Source organism: Rhizopus delemar, genomic scaffold (genome assembly GCF_000149305.1).
Source record: "Rhizopus delemar RA 99-880 supercont3.3 genomic scaffold, whole genome shotgun sequence".
Classification (NCBI taxonomy): Eukaryota; Fungi; Mucoromycota; class Mucoromycetes; order Mucorales; family Rhizopodaceae; genus Rhizopus; species Rhizopus delemar.
The window spans coordinates 1,149,101-1,167,849 of record NW_027137829.1 but is presented as its reverse complement, the minus strand read 5'-3'; the positions used below and the strand labels follow the sequence as shown (position 1 = coordinate 1,167,849).

Below are 18,749 nucleotides of genomic sequence, written 5' to 3'. Positions count from 1 at the left end.
GAAGACGTATACCATTAAATAAAATAGTGTACCCCTTTTCTTTAAACTCGAGGCATTGGACATCAGTTATCATTAGAAAAAAAAAAAAGTTGACATTCAAATTCAGACTCAGAAAAAGATTGATAAAAATCTTGAGGTTAAACAAAAATTACCAATTTTGGTATTCTGACTCATCCATGATACATGAAGAGGACTTTTTTAAGTTGATGCTTGCTATATACGAAAAAAGATGCACAATATCGAGAAAATCAAGCAGTTATTAGTGTGTAAATATAGAGTAATATGAAGCAAGCAATGAGCTTAATATTCATACTAATTATATCTTTTATTGTTTGATTTACCTCAAGATTTATCTCTATGATGCATTAAAGGGTCTGCGGTAGTTCAATTTGATAAGAGTTTAGTTTCCCACTATTGAGATATATAAAAGGGTTTCATTTTTTCAACTTTTTTTCTCCCATCTTTTTTTAAGACTAAAAACTCTATATAACATGGCTGCTACTAAAGGAAAGGTTCTTCTTGCTTACTCTGGTGGATTGGATACCTCTGTCATTTTGGCTTGGTTAATTGAACAAGGCTATGAAACTTTGGCTTACATTGCTGATGTGGGTCAAGAAGAAGATTTTGAAGCTATCAAGAAGAAGGCCCTTGCTGTAGGTGCCAGCAAAGTGTTTGTCGAGGTAAGTTATTCTATTGTATAAAAGAAACAAAAGACTGATGGCAAACTAGGACTTGAAAGAAGAGTTCGTAAAGACTCAGATCTTTCCTGCTATTCAAGCCAACGCTGTGTATGAATCTGTCTATCTCTTGGGTACTTCCTTGGCTCGTCCTGTCATTGCTCGTCGCCAAATTGAAATTGCTGCTCGTGAAGGTTGTCAGTATGTCTCTCACGGCTGTACCGGTAAAGGTAACGATCAAGTCCGTTTCGAATTGGCTTACTATGCCTTGAAGTCTGATATCCAAGTTATTGCTCCCTGGAGATTACCTGGTAAGTGTCTTTTTGTCATCACTTGAACAATCTATTTATCTTTATCCAGTTTTCTTTGAACGTTTCGCTGGTCGTAGCGCTCTTTTAGATTTCGCTGCCGAGAAGGGCATCGTGGTCACCCAAACCAAGGCCAAGCCCTGGTCGACTGATGAAAACTTGTTCCACATCTCTTATGAAGCTGGTATCCTCGAAGACCCCAATGTTACTCCTCCCAAGGAAATGTGGAAGTTGACAGTTGATCCTGAGGATGCTCCTAATCAACCCGAACGCATCACCATCACCTTTGAAAAGGGTCTTCCTGTCAAAGTTGTCAACCACAATGATGGTCATGAAGAAACTGAACCCGTTCAACTTTTCACCTATCTGAACACTGTCGCTCGTCGTAACGGTATCGGTCGTATTGACATTGTCGAGTCTCGATTTATCGGTGTCAAGTCTCGTGGCTGTTATGAAACCCCTGGTGGTACCATCTTGCGTACCGCTCACCAAGATTTGGAAGGCTTGACTTTGGATGGTCAACTTCGTGCCTACCGTGATCAAAACATTACGATCCCTTACGGTCGATCTCTTTACAACGGTCAATATTTCTCTCCTGAGTGTGAATTCTTGAGCCAAGCAATTCCCTTGACTCAAATCAACGTGACAGGTGATGTTAAATTGAAGCTTTACAAGGGTAACACGATCGTCGAAGGTCGTGTCGCTCGTGGTCCTGGTGCCAAGTTGTATGATATGCAAGAATCTTCTATGGATGAACAAGGTGGTTACAACCCTGAAGATGCCAATGGTTTCATCAAGTGTCACGCTATTCGTCTTAAGAAGTGGACTCCTCAATAATTTGTATTTAATGTATATTTATTTGATAGAACGAAGAATAATAAAAAAATTTGTACATGATTAAATATAAACGTCTTTTAAAGAAAAGTGTCGAATCATCCTTTTGATTTGTGTTTATTTATTTTAGCAGTCACTTTACCTTTAAGTAAATTGTATGAAGTCCTTTGTTTTTTTTTCAAGTTCTATACCATTTTGCTAAAGAAAAAGCCAGACTATGGGCAAACGAAAGACTTATATGGACGATGGTGATGATTCTTCAGACGAGGAATCAGGCAGAATAAATTTCAACATTACTGACCATGACCTTCAAGAGGAAATGGAAGGATTTTCTGGATTTCAACGCAAACGCCGTCATAGAAATGACAGCAGTGAAGAAGAGGAGGAAGAGGAAAATGTTCCAAAAGTGAGCTTGGGATTTGGAAAAGCATTTCAACCTGCCAAAAGCCAGCAGCCTCAGACACCTACTAAAAAAGAATCCAGCATGAAAAAGCCTACAATGGCAGCACCTGATTTAAACTTTGGTCAGTTTAATGTTCATTCAAATGCATTTGGTCAGAAAATGCTTGAAAAGATGGGCTGGAAAGTAGGACAAGGCTTGGGTGCAAGTGGTGAAGGTATTGTGAATCCGATCGAAGCAAAGCAACGACCATCCGGTATAGGTATTGGCTTTGGAGGATTTGACGAGCGTACAAAGCAAGCCAAAATAGATGCGAAATTACGAAAGGGTAAACCACTTTCAGATGAAGAAGACGAAGAAGGAAAACAAACAAGGCCTAAGCGAGAAGCTTGGAAGAGTAAGGGTCAGCAAAAAAAGCAACGAAAGCCGAAGACAGTGTACAAGACTGCGGCAGAGATCATTGCTGAAACTGAGGCTACTCAATTACCACCAGCTCAGCAAAAGGTGTTGGACATGACAGGACCTGGTATACGCGAGGTGAATTTGGCAGACATCAAAGGATCCGATTCGCCTACAGTGTGGGAAACGACAACACGATTACCAGAGCTAAGGCACAACTTGCAACTCATTGTAGATTTAGCGAAATCAGACTTGGAAAATCTGTCGCGTGAGAAGCAGAATACATCTTTTGAGATGAATACACTTCAAGAAGAATTGAATACAATTGGTAAAAACATAGAAAGAGACAGAGAGCAGCTTAGAAAGGTAGAACGAATCAAGGAAATTGCGGTCGATTTAGAAAGGATCAGTAAGGACGCCTTAGCAACCGGAGCGTATGAAGTTGGAAATATTACAGCGCTGTTTGGTGAAAAGTGTGATATTTGGAAAAGGAATTTGCAATGGATATCAAGACTATGAATCTGGATGCACTCGTTGTGTCGGTATGGGCACCTGTTTTAAAATATAAATCGATGCATTGGAATGTGTTAGAGAATCCCTCTTGGGGTGTATTAGACATCAAACGTTGGAAAAAGCTACTATTAAGTAATGACGATAATGAGGCAGAATGGGGATGGGCAAAAAGAGGACCAACAAAGCAGCTTGTTTGTACACCTTATGAAACGATGATGAATACAATATGGCTATCCAAAGTGCGAAGTGCGATAAAGTAAGTCGCATCATGAAATGTTTTGTGCTCTCCGTGACTCACATTTTACTTTTTATATAGTAATCAATGGGATATACATGATCCTGATCCATTGATTCAGCTCATGGATGAATGGGAACCTGTCTTACCGAGATTTATATTTGAAAATATTATTTACCAACTCATATTACCCAAAATAAGTAGAGCAGTAGAGAATTGGAACCCTAAAACCGATGAGATCATGATACATACCTGGATACACCCTTGGTTATCCATCCTCAAACCATGGAGATTAAACGATTTACTGACGACAATACGACAGAAATTATCTACTGTACTTCGTCAATGGCATCCATCAGACGAATCAGCATTGCATATCATATTGCCTTGGAAGGACATTTGGACGGGCGAACAAATCGAACAATTCGTCTTAAGGTCCATCTTACCTAAACTAACTAATACTTTAAGAGACGAATTTGAAGTAAACCCAAGAGATCAACAATTAGAACCACTTATTTGGTGCCTGTCATGGAAAGATCTGATACCACAAACAGTGTTGGGCCAGTTATTAGAAAACGAGTTTTTTAACAAATGGCATCATGTACTATTTCAATGGCTATCGTTAGATATCACTCAAGTAAACTATGATGAGATATGTGAGTGGTATCTCTGGTGGAGAAAAATATTTGATTCTTATGGTCTTGATACAAACAAATGGGCCATGCAGGGTTTTAAACATGGCTTGGACTTGATGAATAAGGCCCTCCACGATAAAAAAATTTAAAATACCGGATTTTTTCAATAAAAAAAAAAAGTAACGCGCTTTTGCTGTCCTTGCTTTTTTTTTCTCGTGTATAGGAAAAATAAACCTTTAATGGTCAGGGTCTCAAGAAATTTATACCGAGAAGCATATGAGTACATCAAGGAAGATTCGGCACAAGGGAATTGTATAGTATTTGTCTCTGCTGATGTCGATTCTCTATGTGCAGCGTTAATATTACAAGTAATAAGGAACAAAAAAGCAATCAGCTTTTTTTTTTTCCCTTCCAACTCACATCGATTTTAAATTTAGAATCTCTTAAAAGCAGACATGGTCGCCTATAAACTTGTACCAGTGTCAAGCTATAAAGATCTTGAGAGAGCCAAAGAACAGCTTGTGATAAAGGACGATGATGTAATACTATATTCATATAAAAATAATCTTATCTCTCACACTCTTTGTATAGTTGGTATCGATTTTTATGATAAACTGTGGAGGACTTATAGACGCCAGAGAATTTTTCGAAATCGAAGACTTCACCAAAATATATATTGTTGATAGTCACAGACCATTGAATTTAAGTAACGTTGATCCACGAAATTTGCAAGTGTGTGTATTTGACGATGACGATGACACAGAAAGATTTGATCGAGTCCTGGACGCATATGAAGCAGTTACGGTAAAGAGATAAATACGTTTCAATAGGATTGTATGTAGTGTGATTTACTAAGACATATGCATTTATAGTATAATTCAGAAAGTGATTCAAATGATGATACAGATGGTACAGACGATGAATCATTGGATTATAGATCAAAAAGAAGAAAATTAGATAAAGAGCGAGTAAAGTTTGAAGAACGGGATGATACAAACATTTGGCTTAACCAATATACCATAGGAAATACACAAAACATCAAGACATAAAAAGAGAGAACAAAGAGCATTGTTAGCCGGCTATTATACAATAGGATCTTATCATGCAAATTCATCAGCAGCCATTTTATACGAACTAGCAAATCAATTATCTAAATCAAATAATGACCTTTTATGGTTTGCTATCACTGGTATTACTGCACAATACCTGTATGAAAGAATAGATACCAAGAAATACATTGAAAGCATAAAGATATTTAGAGATGACACAGCGCGTTTTAATGTAAATAGAGGGGACGAGGCATCAGCGTCAGATGATGGAGGAGGAATCAACATAGAAGATGAATATCGATTTATGTTTTTTCGGCATTGGAGTTTATATAATAGCATGTATTATTCCAGTTATGTGTCAAGTCAGCTAAGTTTATGGAATGATGCATCAGATAATAAATTACACAGTTTTTTTGCTTTAATGGGGTACAAAAAAAAATCGAAAATGTACACATGAATAGCGAAATCTAACAAACAGTTCTATAGTTTTAAATTAGAACAATGTAGACAGATATATGCTCATATGGATATTAACTTAAAAAACAGACTTAGAGCCAAAATCGAAGAAGTATCACCACATTATGGACTGACAGAATTGAGTTATCCAAGTTTCACGCGTTGCTATGGTAGCACATGCACCTTATCAGCATCCGATATGGTTTATGCCATCTCAGCCATGTTAGAGACAAGTCCTGCAACAGCCGTTCGGTTAGGACAGGGGACAAACACGTCAGAGAATAAAGAATGGAAAGAATTGCCTATGAATAATACGGATGATGAAGAAGTGAACCGTGAAAGCCATCGGTGGTGGATGAAAAATTTTTATCAGGCACACGATGCGCTCAGTAAGAATTCATCCGATGCTGTCTTGCGCGGTATTCATCTCTCGATGGAAACTCAGCAGGCAATCGCACGTCAAGTCTCGGCTGCGATTGGCAAGCGTGTTTTTAGAAGATATAAAACATTTCGATTCTTGGCAATCAACGGTGGGCCCGAATTACCCATGTTGCAGCATCCACTAGCGCTACATAGGTTAGCATTATTCACATCAGATGTATATAGAGTAAGGGAATATATGTTTTTATCGGCTTACAGAGGCTAATGATTACTTTATTATAGGCAAGTGCAACAAGACAATCACCTCTTATAATAGCATCGCTGGACGAAGAGCATAATTCATATCTGCTTGTGTCGTTTACAGGAGCCCTGATGTTTGGAGATATAAAACGAAAGTAAATATCCCATTTTATTTATCATACAATCCAACTCACTGTTTGCTTGTAGTTCATTTGCAATAGCTTTCCAAGAAATAGCAAACACAACTAGTCTTTCTGTTTCACTAGAAGCTATTGAACCTACTGTATTATATATGAAAAAAGACGATCTTCCACATTTTATTCACAAATTAAACACCATGCCTCTATGATGAAAATAAAAGAGCATTTTTCATCCTTTCTTTTTACCTATATCAGCCAATCACTCCTCTGATAATACATGTCATAGTGCAAAACGGTATAGCAAAGTAATATAACCTTTTTATTAGGAATTTTCTGAAATATATAGGATCCCAAAGCAACCATCAGTTTCTACCTTTCTTTTTGGAATTTGGTTACTTGAATTGATTATTTTCAAGTGTATATCTAGGATAAATAAGTATATGTGATCTATCCACAGTGTTCACCAATTTGAATCAATATGTGTACGTACACTTTGTTTTATAATTATCAATATCACAGAAACTGCAAAAAAAAAAAAAAAAAAAAAAAAAAAAAAAAAAAAAAAGAAAAATGCCCAATGCATTGTCGTGCGACGGCAAACATTTACCTTAATAATTATGTGTTGTACAATGTATATTCATCTTGTAACACCTCTTCTTTTTTCAGCGCTTATGTTTTTTGTTTCAATAAAAACAGCGCTTCTTTTTACTATGATTTATGAATAAAATATGATAATACTCAAGCATAATACATATGATACGACAAAATGCTTAGTCAACATAGATAGTACAAAACAAAGTAGTAAGACCATAGCTTATATTCAATAAATTTGTTGTCCCAAAGGGAGGTCAAAAATCACACCATAAAAAAAAAGAGGAAATTTCATGCTGAAGAAAAATCCACTTGCTGGTTGCCAAAAGATGAAGACGAACAGAAACGTTTGACAGGTGTAAGCAGAATTTGTAGTATAAGCTAATCCTTTCTCGATTCCATTTTAATCCATTAGCAACGCTTTGGATGCAGACAACTATGTGAAAGTAGTTACCATGAACCCTTCAGCTTATATTTATCTTCTAGTTCTCCATCGCACAAAAACACTCCACATAATATCCACGAGGATCTTAGAAGGAACACCATTCTTATAAACGTTGCTTGTGGGTCAGGGGTACAGATTATGAACAACATTTGGTAACATATTCTATATATCGAGGCTGATGTTTCTCTTGCTTTTGCACACCAAATGCGCCGTAAATATCCAAATTATATGTTCCATAGATGTGATATAGTACATGTCACCAACAACTTTTAAAGATAGGCCAATTTACTCTTGTGACCGACAATATGATAAAAGAACTATTATAGGAAGATGATACTTTTTTGGACTTGTTTGCTTCATGTTTCTTACCACTGCGCTTTGAAAAGAAGGATGGTTGGTCGCATTAGGAAAGAGTAAACGCGTAACTTAGTCAGGAAAAATGATACAAGTGGCCAAATTTGAACTTAAACCTGTAGTTCAGTGTAGCATGTACTTGCCAAAAAAAAAAAAAAGGCTCTTTTACCTATTATGCGCTTTTCAGTACTAGTGGGTTCTTTGGTTTTATTTTGGCTATATCTAGCTAAATAAAATGGTATTTCACAATCGTCCGACCAGTTTATTCTTTTAAAAGACAAAGTGCGCATGTTGGCTTCAATTGAAAAAATCACTTCAAAAACCAACAATGTAAATATTCTTTTAGACAGAATACCGCACTTACAACTTAATCAGGCTAATGAAAACAAAGGAAAAATATACGGTAGTTAAATTATGCATTTATTGTAAGTTCCAGTGCAGCTATTTCGTACAAAAAATATACTTGAAAAACACTTCTGGGTTAATAATGAGTACCACGTCCGTACCAGGACCAATTACAGAACGGAATAACAGACACTATTTGTATACACTCTGCTTTTTTACAATGTCTGTAAAATATTCTGATTACAATGTACTTAATAGTATCAATAACTTTACTTATTTGTCAATTAAGTGATATAAAGATGCTCAATACAACTCTAGCTTTTCATTAAATGTAAAAAAAAAAAAAAAAAAAAAAAAAAGGAGGAGAGAAGAGCAATATTATATATATACATTCACTGTCCAAAAATCATTCCTTTAAATTAAGCAATTCAATGATTGAATATGATACTGTAAATGGTGTCTTTATATACAAATGTAAGGGTATTGCGGACCAAAACAAAATGGTTTTACTAAATAGGAATAAAAAATTGTATATCAACCGTGATTTACGCTTTTTATAACTTGTGTCTATTTCCTCCTTTATCAGCCGATAAAATAACTTTGATTAAAAATTTCTTAAACACCTAACCAAAAAAATGAAGGGCAAAAAGCAGAATCTTACTTGAGTTATTATTCAAACCCTAAGTCTTACCTATTGAAGCACTTAGAATACAAAAAAAAAAAATGTGAACCTGATAAGAATAAAGTACAGTTGGTTGACAAAATGAATGTGTTTACAAAAATAGAACATCGAAAAGGGCTTCATTAGTCTAAAAGTATGTTCAAGTTCAAATTTTCTTTTTACGTGACATATTCCGGAATACAATATTTCGGGATTCCATTATCTATACTGACGACCATTTCTACTAATGAAGAACTTGGATAAATAAAGCAAGCTATTTGGAATTGGAGCAGCTCAAAAGATAATATGAAGATGGAGAATGCATTATATACTCTCATTAATTGTGTATCCATCATCTAGTGATGTCGTCTAGCGTAACCATTGCCAAACGTCTGTGTTAATCTTTGTGTGAAAATCACTACTTATTGCCTACCCTGTAATACAAGCACAAAAGCAAAGGAAATGTAATCGATCCGCTTTTATTACAACATGCTCTGATTTCAATAATCGGACACCGATTACTTTTGTGCAATATTTGTATTTAAAGTATAAACCCGCTTTTATATATCATTTTTCCGCCCTTCAATATTCGTCTCATTTAAAAAAATATAAACAAGGTATGAAGTCTTTTATTTCTTATAAAAAAAACATATATGGGAAACTGTTTAAGTGTTGTGAATTCCACTAAAATTAAATTTGTTACCAGCATGGACAGTACAAAGATAGAACATGATAGTAAAAACTTGGCTTCAACTCAACCAGAAACAACTATAGTCCAATCAATAAATTATACGACAATAAACACAAACAGAGAATTTCATAATGAAGAAAAATCCACTTACTGGTTGCCAAAAGATGAAGACGAGCAAAAACGGCTGACAGGTGTAAGCAGAATTTGTAGTATAAGCTAATTTTTTCTCAATGCCATTTTAATCCATTAGCAACACTTTGCTTTTAAAGAGCTATTTGAAGGGTAACAATGATTGATTAAATATCCAACTATACTTGCTTGATTTTAATGCCTTTTTTCAATAAAGAAACGTATTAGTCAGCGTTCGACAAAACCTGGACTTTGAAAAGGGCATATCTGTTCTCGATGTCGGTTGTGGATCAGGTGTATGGATTATGGTAAACAACAAGGAGCATTAACAATACTATTATAATATGAAGCCAATAGTATATGTCGCATAGGATATGAACAATGATTATCCCAACTGTACTTATCACGGCTGTGATATTGTAGACACCACCAACAAAATCTTAAAGATCAAACAATTCACTTTTAGCTACGGGAATGTGATAGAAGGACTTCCGTATGCAGACAACACCTTTGATTTCGTCAACATGAGGTTTTTTGTGTACGCACTTCGCAAGGAAGAATGGCCAATTGCATTTAAAGAAATCATCCGTGTGGTGAAACCAGGAGGGATGATCCAAACAACCGAGTTTGAATTTAGAGTAAGTTTCTGATTTTCCATCAGTCATCATGTACAAACTGATTGTCGGCTTTAGTTACCAGAGGATACCTCTTCTGCTGTTTATAAATTTGTGAATGCATGTAAGCTATTCTTGTCTATCTAATAACCGTATAGTAATCACAAATTATTTGATAGTTATGTCTGTTGCTATCTCAAGAGGACAGGATGCCCAGATTGCTTTGAAACTTGAAAGCTTGCTTTCGAGTAATGGTAATGTACACATTGCACAGTCTGATATTCGGTACTGCAACATGGGCAAGTCTACAAAATTAAACCGAATGTGTGAATTGTCGATTTTAACTGATCTATGATAGGTTCGGGCTCATCTGTTGCAAAGAAGCTCATCTGGGACGCTCTTGAGATAACAAAGAGTGCTATGTCTTACATAGGACCGACTCTAGGCGTAAATAGCCAAGAAGATGCCCTGGTATTCCTGGATGATCTCAAATATGGTTTCACTCATACGGAGTACACATTTTGTGCAAAATCTGTTTCTGCAAAAAAGCTATAATTCTGTACATGTCTCATCCATTTAGAAATCCCCGTGCTTTTGTAGTTGCATTAATGTATAGCAAATTACGCTAGATTGTGTAGCCAAAACCATAGAGTAAATAAAATCTTTAAAAGTAATAATAAATAAAAGTTTATCAATGTATAATTATTCTTATAAATGAATAGAGAAATAGATTTCGTTCTGAGTGTACTAGTTTTGGCTGTATAAAGCAAATATGGTGCAAATCTTTGCTTTTTGTAGTCGCACCCACTCTGGGACCGATCAGTGAGTTTTATCATGAACAAAAGCTGAAACTTGTCTTTAATTCTTAATAGTTTTACCGCTATAGTTTTATAACACTTTCTATTTAATAAAATTTCTATAAGCGTATACCGCATTTGTTTAGCTTTTTTGTGTCTATAAATAGTGTGAGCTAAAAGAAGCAGAGTGTAATGGATTGGATATGCTAGTCAAGGTCGATTCTATCCCTTTTGAGGGATGATAAATTACAACATAACGCGGATGATCAGTTTTTTATAGATGAAAGGAAGTTTATCAATAGCAAATTCCTAATGAGTGCACCAGGTAACTAACACAGCAGCTGAAGATTTACAAATCAATGTTTTCAATAAAAGGGAACCACTGAAAAGATCAGGGGATCAGACGTATATTATCTTTGGAAAAAGTGAGCTGTGGACTAAAAAAATTGAAAATGTCTATCCACATCCTTCATTTCTTAGGTCAGGACATAAAGAAGTGCTGTAGACCTTCAGTGTTGTCAGAGCAGAGTTCATAAAGTGAAAAAATCAGGCTACAGTCAAACGTTGAAAAAAGCGGCTGATTACATAACTTACAGTAGAATAAACAATACTATAAAGACCGGGTTTCAAGCGAGATAGGCAATTTCTAAAATAGTAACTATTCAGGTGTTAGTATTGATGGCGGTAGAGTCTACTGTATTAGACATAGTTGAAATGGCTTGGATTGGCATCTATTCATTGAAACAACGAGCAGAAGATATTTATGAATATTAAATCGTCTATTTTCCTTGAAGGCTCCAAAAAAATTCAAATGAAAACAACAAGAGACGAAGCTATCTCTATGTTTTTTTATGTTGAATGTATAAAATTGAATATTGCGAATTACAAAGAGAATGGGAGAATTAAAAGAGCTTGATATTTGTTTTAATGTAGATCCAAAACAACCAGCATTAGTATTGCCGTTTAGAATTTTGGGGAACCCTGTTATACATATGAAGCTTTTAGAAACATACAAGGATACCGAAAGAAAGCCAAAAGAACAAGCTCTTTACGTAAGCAATCTTTTCTATATTTCTATGAATATTTAAAAAATATCTTGTACAGAAACCGAGATTCAAGTTGTTCAATTTATCGATGAGGTATACCTCACTCAAAATCTTGATAGCGCCTCTGTACATAAACTGGAGCCTATATCATCTAAGCAGATGTTTATGAGCTTATAAACGTGCTTCAGTGTTTGATCAATAGTCGCTACTGTAGTTTATCAAATGGTGTATAGCGAGCAAGCTGGATTTTTTGAAAGCTAAAGAGCACAGAACGTCAAAGATCTGTATATGTAATGGATGAATTACACCGTGGTAGATTCGGGTAATAAAACAAAAATAAACATCTAATATTCCTTATAGACAATCTTGTATTGGTAATAGCAGACTACTTGCCAAATTACAAGGAATCGATAAAAAGTTTGAAAAAAGAAGGATCTGGAACTGTGAGTTACGCACGAAAGCCGCCAAAAAAGGATGACAATATAATCAAGGTACTGTTGACTCAAAAAATGATCATTTTTTTCGCAAGGTCTTTGTGCACAATGGTTTATATCTCTGCTTCTTCCTGTGCCTCTGACCCATCTCACGAAAGAGGCTTGAAAATCAATTTTGATGTGTACGTGAAACTGGAAAACGTTGACGGAACGACACAAGGCGAGAAGTGAAGAAAATACACCCATACTTGTTACTCTGTTTCATTGACTAATCATCTTTTAGACACGCTTGAGCATTTTCAAGCTTCTGATCATAACATTTGGCTTGTGGGAATTGGCTTTGCTAGACTAACTTCAAACTGCCATCATGCCAAGGAGCTTCTAGAACGAAGTCTTTGTATTGACGGTTTCAATGATAGCAGCAGGCTTCATACTTTTGATCCAGACCATCTGATAGCAAACTCTTGCAAAAACTTGACTGCAGAAAAAAAATTGGTATAAAGATCAAGATAAATAAAGCTATTTTTAGTTATCGTTGTTTTTATCCATAATTGTACTGGGGCAACCTAAAAAGTCGCTTTCCATTTTTCCAAAATTATAAACGATCAACTTTTCATGTTGCCATCATGTCTTTGGTAAATCTTTTAGTTTGATAAATGAGTTATTCATACAGACGATATGTGTGAGGATATTCATAAATCCTCCTCCATGGCACAAGCACAAGTTGTTTTGGATTGATAGCGTAACAAATTTCAAACTCTTTTAATTCTTCCATTCTCTTTGTAATTCGCAATATTCAATTTTGTGCATTCAACATAAAAAAGCATACAGATAGCTTTGTCTCTTGCTATTTCCATTTGAGCTTTTTTGATTGAAAAAATTTACTAGATGCAAACACGTACTTTTGCTGCTAACTGACTGTTGGATAAAAGTTTTAAACAGATGGCTGTCAATTGAGAAAAATTGAACTAAAAAAAAGTTTTTACAAAGAAAAAGAGAGGCAAAATGGTATTAATATTGATAAAGCAATTTATATGGTCACTGAAAGTACATGAATACAAGTTGTTTTGGTATACTTTTAAAATGATCTTTTGGGCATGCATCATTTTCTAACTCGACTCTTTGTTGTACTGTTATCTCTTTCTGATTGCTCATGTCCCTGATCGAGTTCAACCACGCAAGTATATTTTTCTTGTTTCAAGTGTTAACATGCTCCCTCTGCGCTGCTACAAAAATTAATTCACAATTTCAATAAAGGAGTAACCATCGGTTTAGCGGATAATAACAGTCCGGAGTCACAGGAGCCCATCATGTCATCCAACTTAGCCCCCTAATAACGAAATGAGTTCCTCCGTGGGCCGATGCATCTAAAGACGTATACCAGGATTAATTTCAATCACCACAAAAGCATGTTTGGCATTTTTTTGATACTCGAGACAATAGCAAAAGGGTGTATGTCCTCCAGAAGGTAAAAGTTTTGTTTATGCTGCAGACAAGTTCATTGCAGTGTGTGGAACAAGAAAAACATCCTATTCAATTCACTCTTCCTTTTTTTTTCATTTGGACTCTATCCTTCAATGAGAGTATCTTTCATCTCTATAAAGAAGATGTTTTAGAGATAAAGATTAAGCTTAAGGGGTCTTATCCTCAGAAGACAATTCAATTGATTAAAACTTCAAGGTAGCCCAATGTCTATCTGAATCAAAAATTAATTGGCTTTTACTTGCTTTCTTTTATTGTATAGTATCAGCTCAAAAGCTTGCCGAAAGCACTTCAGCATCGTCATGCGTCTCACAAAGAGGCTTGAAAACAAGATACTCTACATTTTGAGTTTGTGAACCCAAACATTGCCAGATGGATGAAAAGGAGATGGAACATATTTTTGTTTTCAGGTGACACCATCTATCTTGTGCAACATTTATTTAGACAAGGTGTATACTTGGTCATCGACAGTTGAGCATTGATTATATTTGCGCAATACATGCATTCAGAATCTAAGAACTTTTTATGCCTCCCAAAAAAAAAAAAAAGTATATACAACAAAGGTTTCATTGTTAAATATGTATCCCTGCTGCTTGAATACATCTGTCATGTATTGTTTAATTATTTGCATCAAATAGATATAAATTGAGTGTATATTTTTTCATGATAATAGATGACTATCGTTTTCAGAATAATACATATTAAAAGTAGATAGAGATGTTTATTAAGATAAAAGTAATAATAAAGGATAAAGAGAGAGGGTATTTTACTTCTTTTCTGGTGTAGAAATGATTTTAAAATCGTCCAATTTAACAAAGACACCACGTTGAGGAAACGTTTGAAAATACCTTTTCCCATTCACTGATCCATCATTATTTCCAACTACAATGATTATTAGTACGTAAGCATGTTTCTATCGTGACGACTTTACCTCTTGATTCAAGTTCAACACCAACCCAAGTTCCTTTTGAAAATTCCACTGATCCAATGTATTTGATGGTTCCCAACGTAGGCAAAGGTCTTCGGAGCAGTTCGACCTTTTGACCAATCTCGGGTACAATACTCGCAGGCCCTTCCTCATCACTACTGTCACTCATATTCAGTGACCACCTTGATCGACTCTTGGGTGATTTGGTTCGCTTCTTTTGTTGCTGCTGCATCGTAGGACGGTGGGGTCGACTTGGTGTGTCCGGTAGTGCAAACCGAAGACGGCTCTGTCGAGGGGGCTTGGCGATACTCTCTTGTTTGACATCGATCGGTAAAAGTGCCTCGGTAAGAGAAGTTTCTTCTTGACGTCGTGCTTTTTGAAAGGGTGTGTTGTCTTCTGTGACATCGGATTCAGCATGCTTTTTTAATATGGATATCGTAGTTGTTGTAGTGGATGATAAGGATCGTGCACGGCTCTCTCGAGGCTTGTTTTCTTCTACTTCTTGAATCGAGAGTCGTTTTAAACTGAGTGGTTCTGCCTTAGCAGTAGCTTGTGGCTTTTTGGGTTTGAAACTAAAGATGGTTGAAAAGTCGTTTTCCAAAGGCTTTGTTAATTGACGGTAAGGTATGTTGATATCTAATAAAATAAATTAGCATGAAATACATGGGTAATAGCCACAGGTACCTTCCGACAGCTCTTTTAGGATTTCTTTTTCAATGGACTGAAATCCATTTTCAGCTTTGATCATCATCCATCGTCTTCCTATATACTGAGCACATTTGGACCTCGCCTCACTCAAAACGCCATCCACAGCCACATTTTTTACAATCTCCTGACGTCCACCAAGATCCCTGACAATGCCTTGATACAGTGGAGCCGCATTGGTATCATTGATGCCTTCATTCAAGACCTTTGTCAACACAAACTCCAAAAAGTCCACAGAAAATCCCTGACCGATGCCATCCACGCAAGAGAGCAAGATGGGGTACTCTACACAGTAATAATCAAAATGATTGGCAACCATATCGGTCGTTTGATTCAAAAGGGGCTGAAGTAACTTCAAGGTGGGTTGGGACCATGTTGGGACTGGATCCGCACTTCGCAAAGCTGACAAACAGAGGTGAAGTGAATGAAGGACACGCACAGCGTTATGTTGAGAAATATTACTCAAGGTACGTTCAGCAATAGTCTGAATATAAGTCGCACTCGATCTTTGAACGAGGATCGCAAAGGGTCGTTGAGACCAAAGGGGGGCAAGTGATTCGAGCGGATCCGAATAGAGACGAATGATGACTTCCTTGAGTTTCGTCAGTCCCTTCTTTTCCTCACGGTCGGCAAAGAAGAGCATGAAGGGTAAGAGGGCGGCGCATTCTTGACAGACACAATTGAATTGATGGCAGATGGTCTGCATCCTCACCAGAACTGCCTTACAGATCGTATTGGCATGGCCGAGGTAATCGGCAGCCACAAAAACTTTTTGAAGGATCCTGAGTTCATATTTCTTTTCGTTTAATCCCCAGTGTTTCTTTTGAGCGTTGCTGCTATCCAAACGAGGCAATATCAATTTATCGGTATAAAGATAATAGAGAATCACTTGGAGTGCATCCGGTGAAAATAAGTCGGAAGGCAGGTGGACAGACGAGGTGGATGCCTCACGAAATTCAGTACAGAAAACAGAATGAAAATAAGTGGATTGACTGGCAAGAATGAATCGATGAGCAGGAAAGACTTGGTTCTGTTCGGATGATCGCTGCTGTTGTTGTTGGTTTGCTTCAAATATATTCAAAACAACGTCTGTACATAATTTGTCATCAATCATCCTTTTTAAATCCGCTATCCACTGTTCTTTATCACTCATGTCTTCCCCTTCGGGTAAAAGGCAACAACCCAGCTGGGCCTCAAGTTGTTTGATCTCTTGACGAATGGTGATATCGACAACTTGTGTTTGTAGTCCAGAAGGTGAGGAACTAGACAAGTCTAAGGGAGCATCAAAATCAGCCGTGTACCAAAAACGTAAAAGTCGTTTAAAGGTTGGATAAGGAATAGTGGAAGCAATGTCGAGCGAGTTTGAAGTAAGTAATTGTGGCATGTATTTTTCTCGGAATGCAGGTGGTACTCTAGCTAATAAAATGGCTATACAAAAGTTGCTTTTTTTAGAGTCAAACACAGTGTATAGAATATAGAAAGAAATAAAAACCTTTATGTGCCCATATTTTTGTTGGATAGTCAAAGTAGATATCAGCAATATATTCTTGGGCATTTTCTAATACATGAAATAAGGATTGTTGAAGTGTCTTTGTAGGACGTCCAAACATATAATATTAATTTTTTTAAAAATAAAAAAAAAGAGAGAGAAATAAGATTGAGAATGAGCTATTTTATTAATTTATTAAAGCTTGTAGTGACTAAATATGGAAATGTGCCTTGTCATCATAAAAAAAAAAAAAAGAGAGCTGAATTTTTATTTCATGCAAATGATGGATAAGCCAGTGACGAAAACAAGTATAAAAATGTCTTGAATAAAGAGAGTACCAATTAATCGATAACGCATAAAGAGATTGATAGCTTGATTGTATGGATGAGGAAGTTGACTGGCTACTGTAGCAAGTATAGAACTATTGCTTGTCATTTGATCCTTTTGAAGTAAGAAACGAGCTGATAGTAAACCAAGCTCTAGCAAAGCAAAATACCAAAAGAAAGGCTAATGATAATAAAAAGTAAGAAATAGGTTGGTTATTGTTCTCGTACTACTTACTGTGTATGCAGAAGAATAAACGTGGGTTTCTTGAGACAATAGAGAAGAAAACAGTTCTTCACCCATGACTATCCTTTCTTTATAAACAGCATAAACACCCAAGAAAGTCATCAATACTAAATGAAGCAAGTTCCAATATCTACTATAGTCTGCTACTACTGCTGTTTGTTGCTGTTGTTGCTGCTGTTCATTACTATTAGAAATATTTGTGAAAGGTGATGATGAAAATTGCTGAAGTAATGTCTCATTCAACATGTGATCCAACACATTGATGGGTTCAGGTGCACCTAATTCTTCACTTGGATCGTCTGTACTATTTCTACGTTGAAACACGCTAGGTTCTTGTGGCTCTTGTAGCCTTACAGGTTTTGCAGTAGGTGTTTTGTCCACTAAATAAAAAAAAGTCAATCGAACAGACAAAATATGTTTTATGTTCTATACAATATTCATTGCCAGTGATTTTAGAAAGACGACTTTGTCCAGCTTCTAAAATACGTTGCTGTCTACGTTGTCTGCGACGTTCGTCCATAATTAAAGAATAAAAGAAAAGAAAAAAAGAAAAGAAAAGAAAAAAAATACAATTCTCAACACACATGGAAATTTTTTATTTTTTTTTTAATCTCTTTCTTTCTCCTTCGAGCTATAATGGCCGTGATTAGCAATTGATACATAAGTCATCATGAACAATTTACCACTTTTTTAACTCTAGCAAGTGAAGTGTTGTCTGATGTGTTTGAGATCAGTTTGCAATTTTCTATATTATAAGGTGGTGTAATCGCTATTTCGTCCATAACAATAATTGTATCCTTTGACCAATGACAAGGCAGTCTATTCATATGTATATTATTAGCATTGTATTGTATAGTACTTTTACGATAAGTTACGTTTTGCTTAAGGCATTGAATATATCTTGTGCTTCCTTTGTTACTCCAACGCCTTGTTTTGATACTTGATCGCTTAAACCCTTTAAAGTATTCGATTCACGACTCTTTAACACATCCAAATGTACATATCCAACATTTGCATATTCCTGTCTTTCTTTTACGTGTAATACTTCTTTTATGTGCGATATCTTGAATATGCGAAATGAATTATGTTTACTATTTTCACTTGAGCAGTGTATTTATATTGGTTAAGGATATACAAAGTAAAATATTCTATGTTAATAATAATAATAATAATAAAAAGGATATCAAGTACAAGACAATTG

The 18,749-nt window shown here is 35.9% G+C and overlaps 6 protein-coding genes across 6 annotated transcripts; 4 read left to right on the top strand and 2 right to left on the bottom strand.

Annotated features, from left to right (window-relative positions):
* Positions 1-491: 491 nt before the first annotated feature.
* RO3G_04645 (argininosuccinate synthase) lies at positions 492-1,822 on the top strand (the record flags this gene model as incomplete). The annotated part of the gene is made up of 3 exons (XM_067659235.1): positions 492-680; positions 730-988; positions 1,038-1,822. The coding sequence occupies 3 exons, from the start codon at positions 492-494 to the stop codon at positions 1,820-1,822; spliced, it is 1,233 nt and encodes a 410-aa protein (XP_067515336.1).
* A 316-nt stretch (positions 1,823-2,138) lies between these two features.
* Positions 2,139-3,137, top strand: RO3G_04644 (uncharacterized protein; the record flags this gene model as incomplete). The annotated part of the gene is made up of 1 exon (XM_067659234.1): positions 2,139-3,137. The coding sequence occupies one exon, from the start codon at positions 2,139-2,141 to the stop codon at positions 3,135-3,137; it is 999 nt and encodes a 332-aa protein (XP_067515335.1).
* A 2,568-nt stretch (positions 3,138-5,705) lies between these two features.
* On the top strand, positions 5,706-6,200 carry RO3G_04643 (uncharacterized protein; the record flags this gene model as incomplete). Its single annotated transcript, XM_067659233.1, has 2 exons — positions 5,706-6,082; positions 6,170-6,200. The coding sequence occupies 2 exons, from the start codon at positions 5,706-5,708 to the stop codon at positions 6,198-6,200; spliced, it is 408 nt and encodes a 135-aa protein (XP_067515334.1).
* A 3,657-nt stretch (positions 6,201-9,857) lies between these two features.
* Positions 9,858-10,652, top strand: RO3G_04642 (uncharacterized protein; the record flags this gene model as incomplete). Its single annotated transcript, XM_067659232.1, has 4 exons — positions 9,858-10,121; positions 10,176-10,221; positions 10,277-10,351; positions 10,456-10,652. 4 exons carry the CDS (start codon positions 9,858-9,860, stop codon positions 10,650-10,652), a joined length of 582 nt encoding a protein of 193 aa, XP_067515333.1.
* A 3,970-nt stretch (positions 10,653-14,622) lies between these two features.
* On the bottom strand, positions 14,623-16,873 carry RO3G_04641 (uncharacterized protein; the record flags this gene model as incomplete). The annotated part of the gene is made up of 4 exons (XM_067659231.1): positions 14,623-14,738; positions 14,788-15,420; positions 15,580-15,774; positions 15,952-16,873. 4 exons carry the CDS (start codon positions 16,871-16,873, stop codon positions 14,623-14,625), a joined length of 1,866 nt encoding a protein of 621 aa, XP_067515332.1.
* A 372-nt stretch (positions 16,874-17,245) lies between these two features.
* RO3G_04640 (uncharacterized protein) lies at positions 17,246-18,068 on the bottom strand (the record flags this gene model as incomplete). Its single annotated transcript, XM_067659230.1, has 3 exons — positions 17,246-17,485; positions 17,540-17,928; positions 17,981-18,068. 3 exons carry the CDS (start codon positions 18,066-18,068, stop codon positions 17,246-17,248), a joined length of 717 nt encoding a protein of 238 aa, XP_067515331.1.
* Positions 18,069-18,749: the final 681 nt, after the last annotated feature.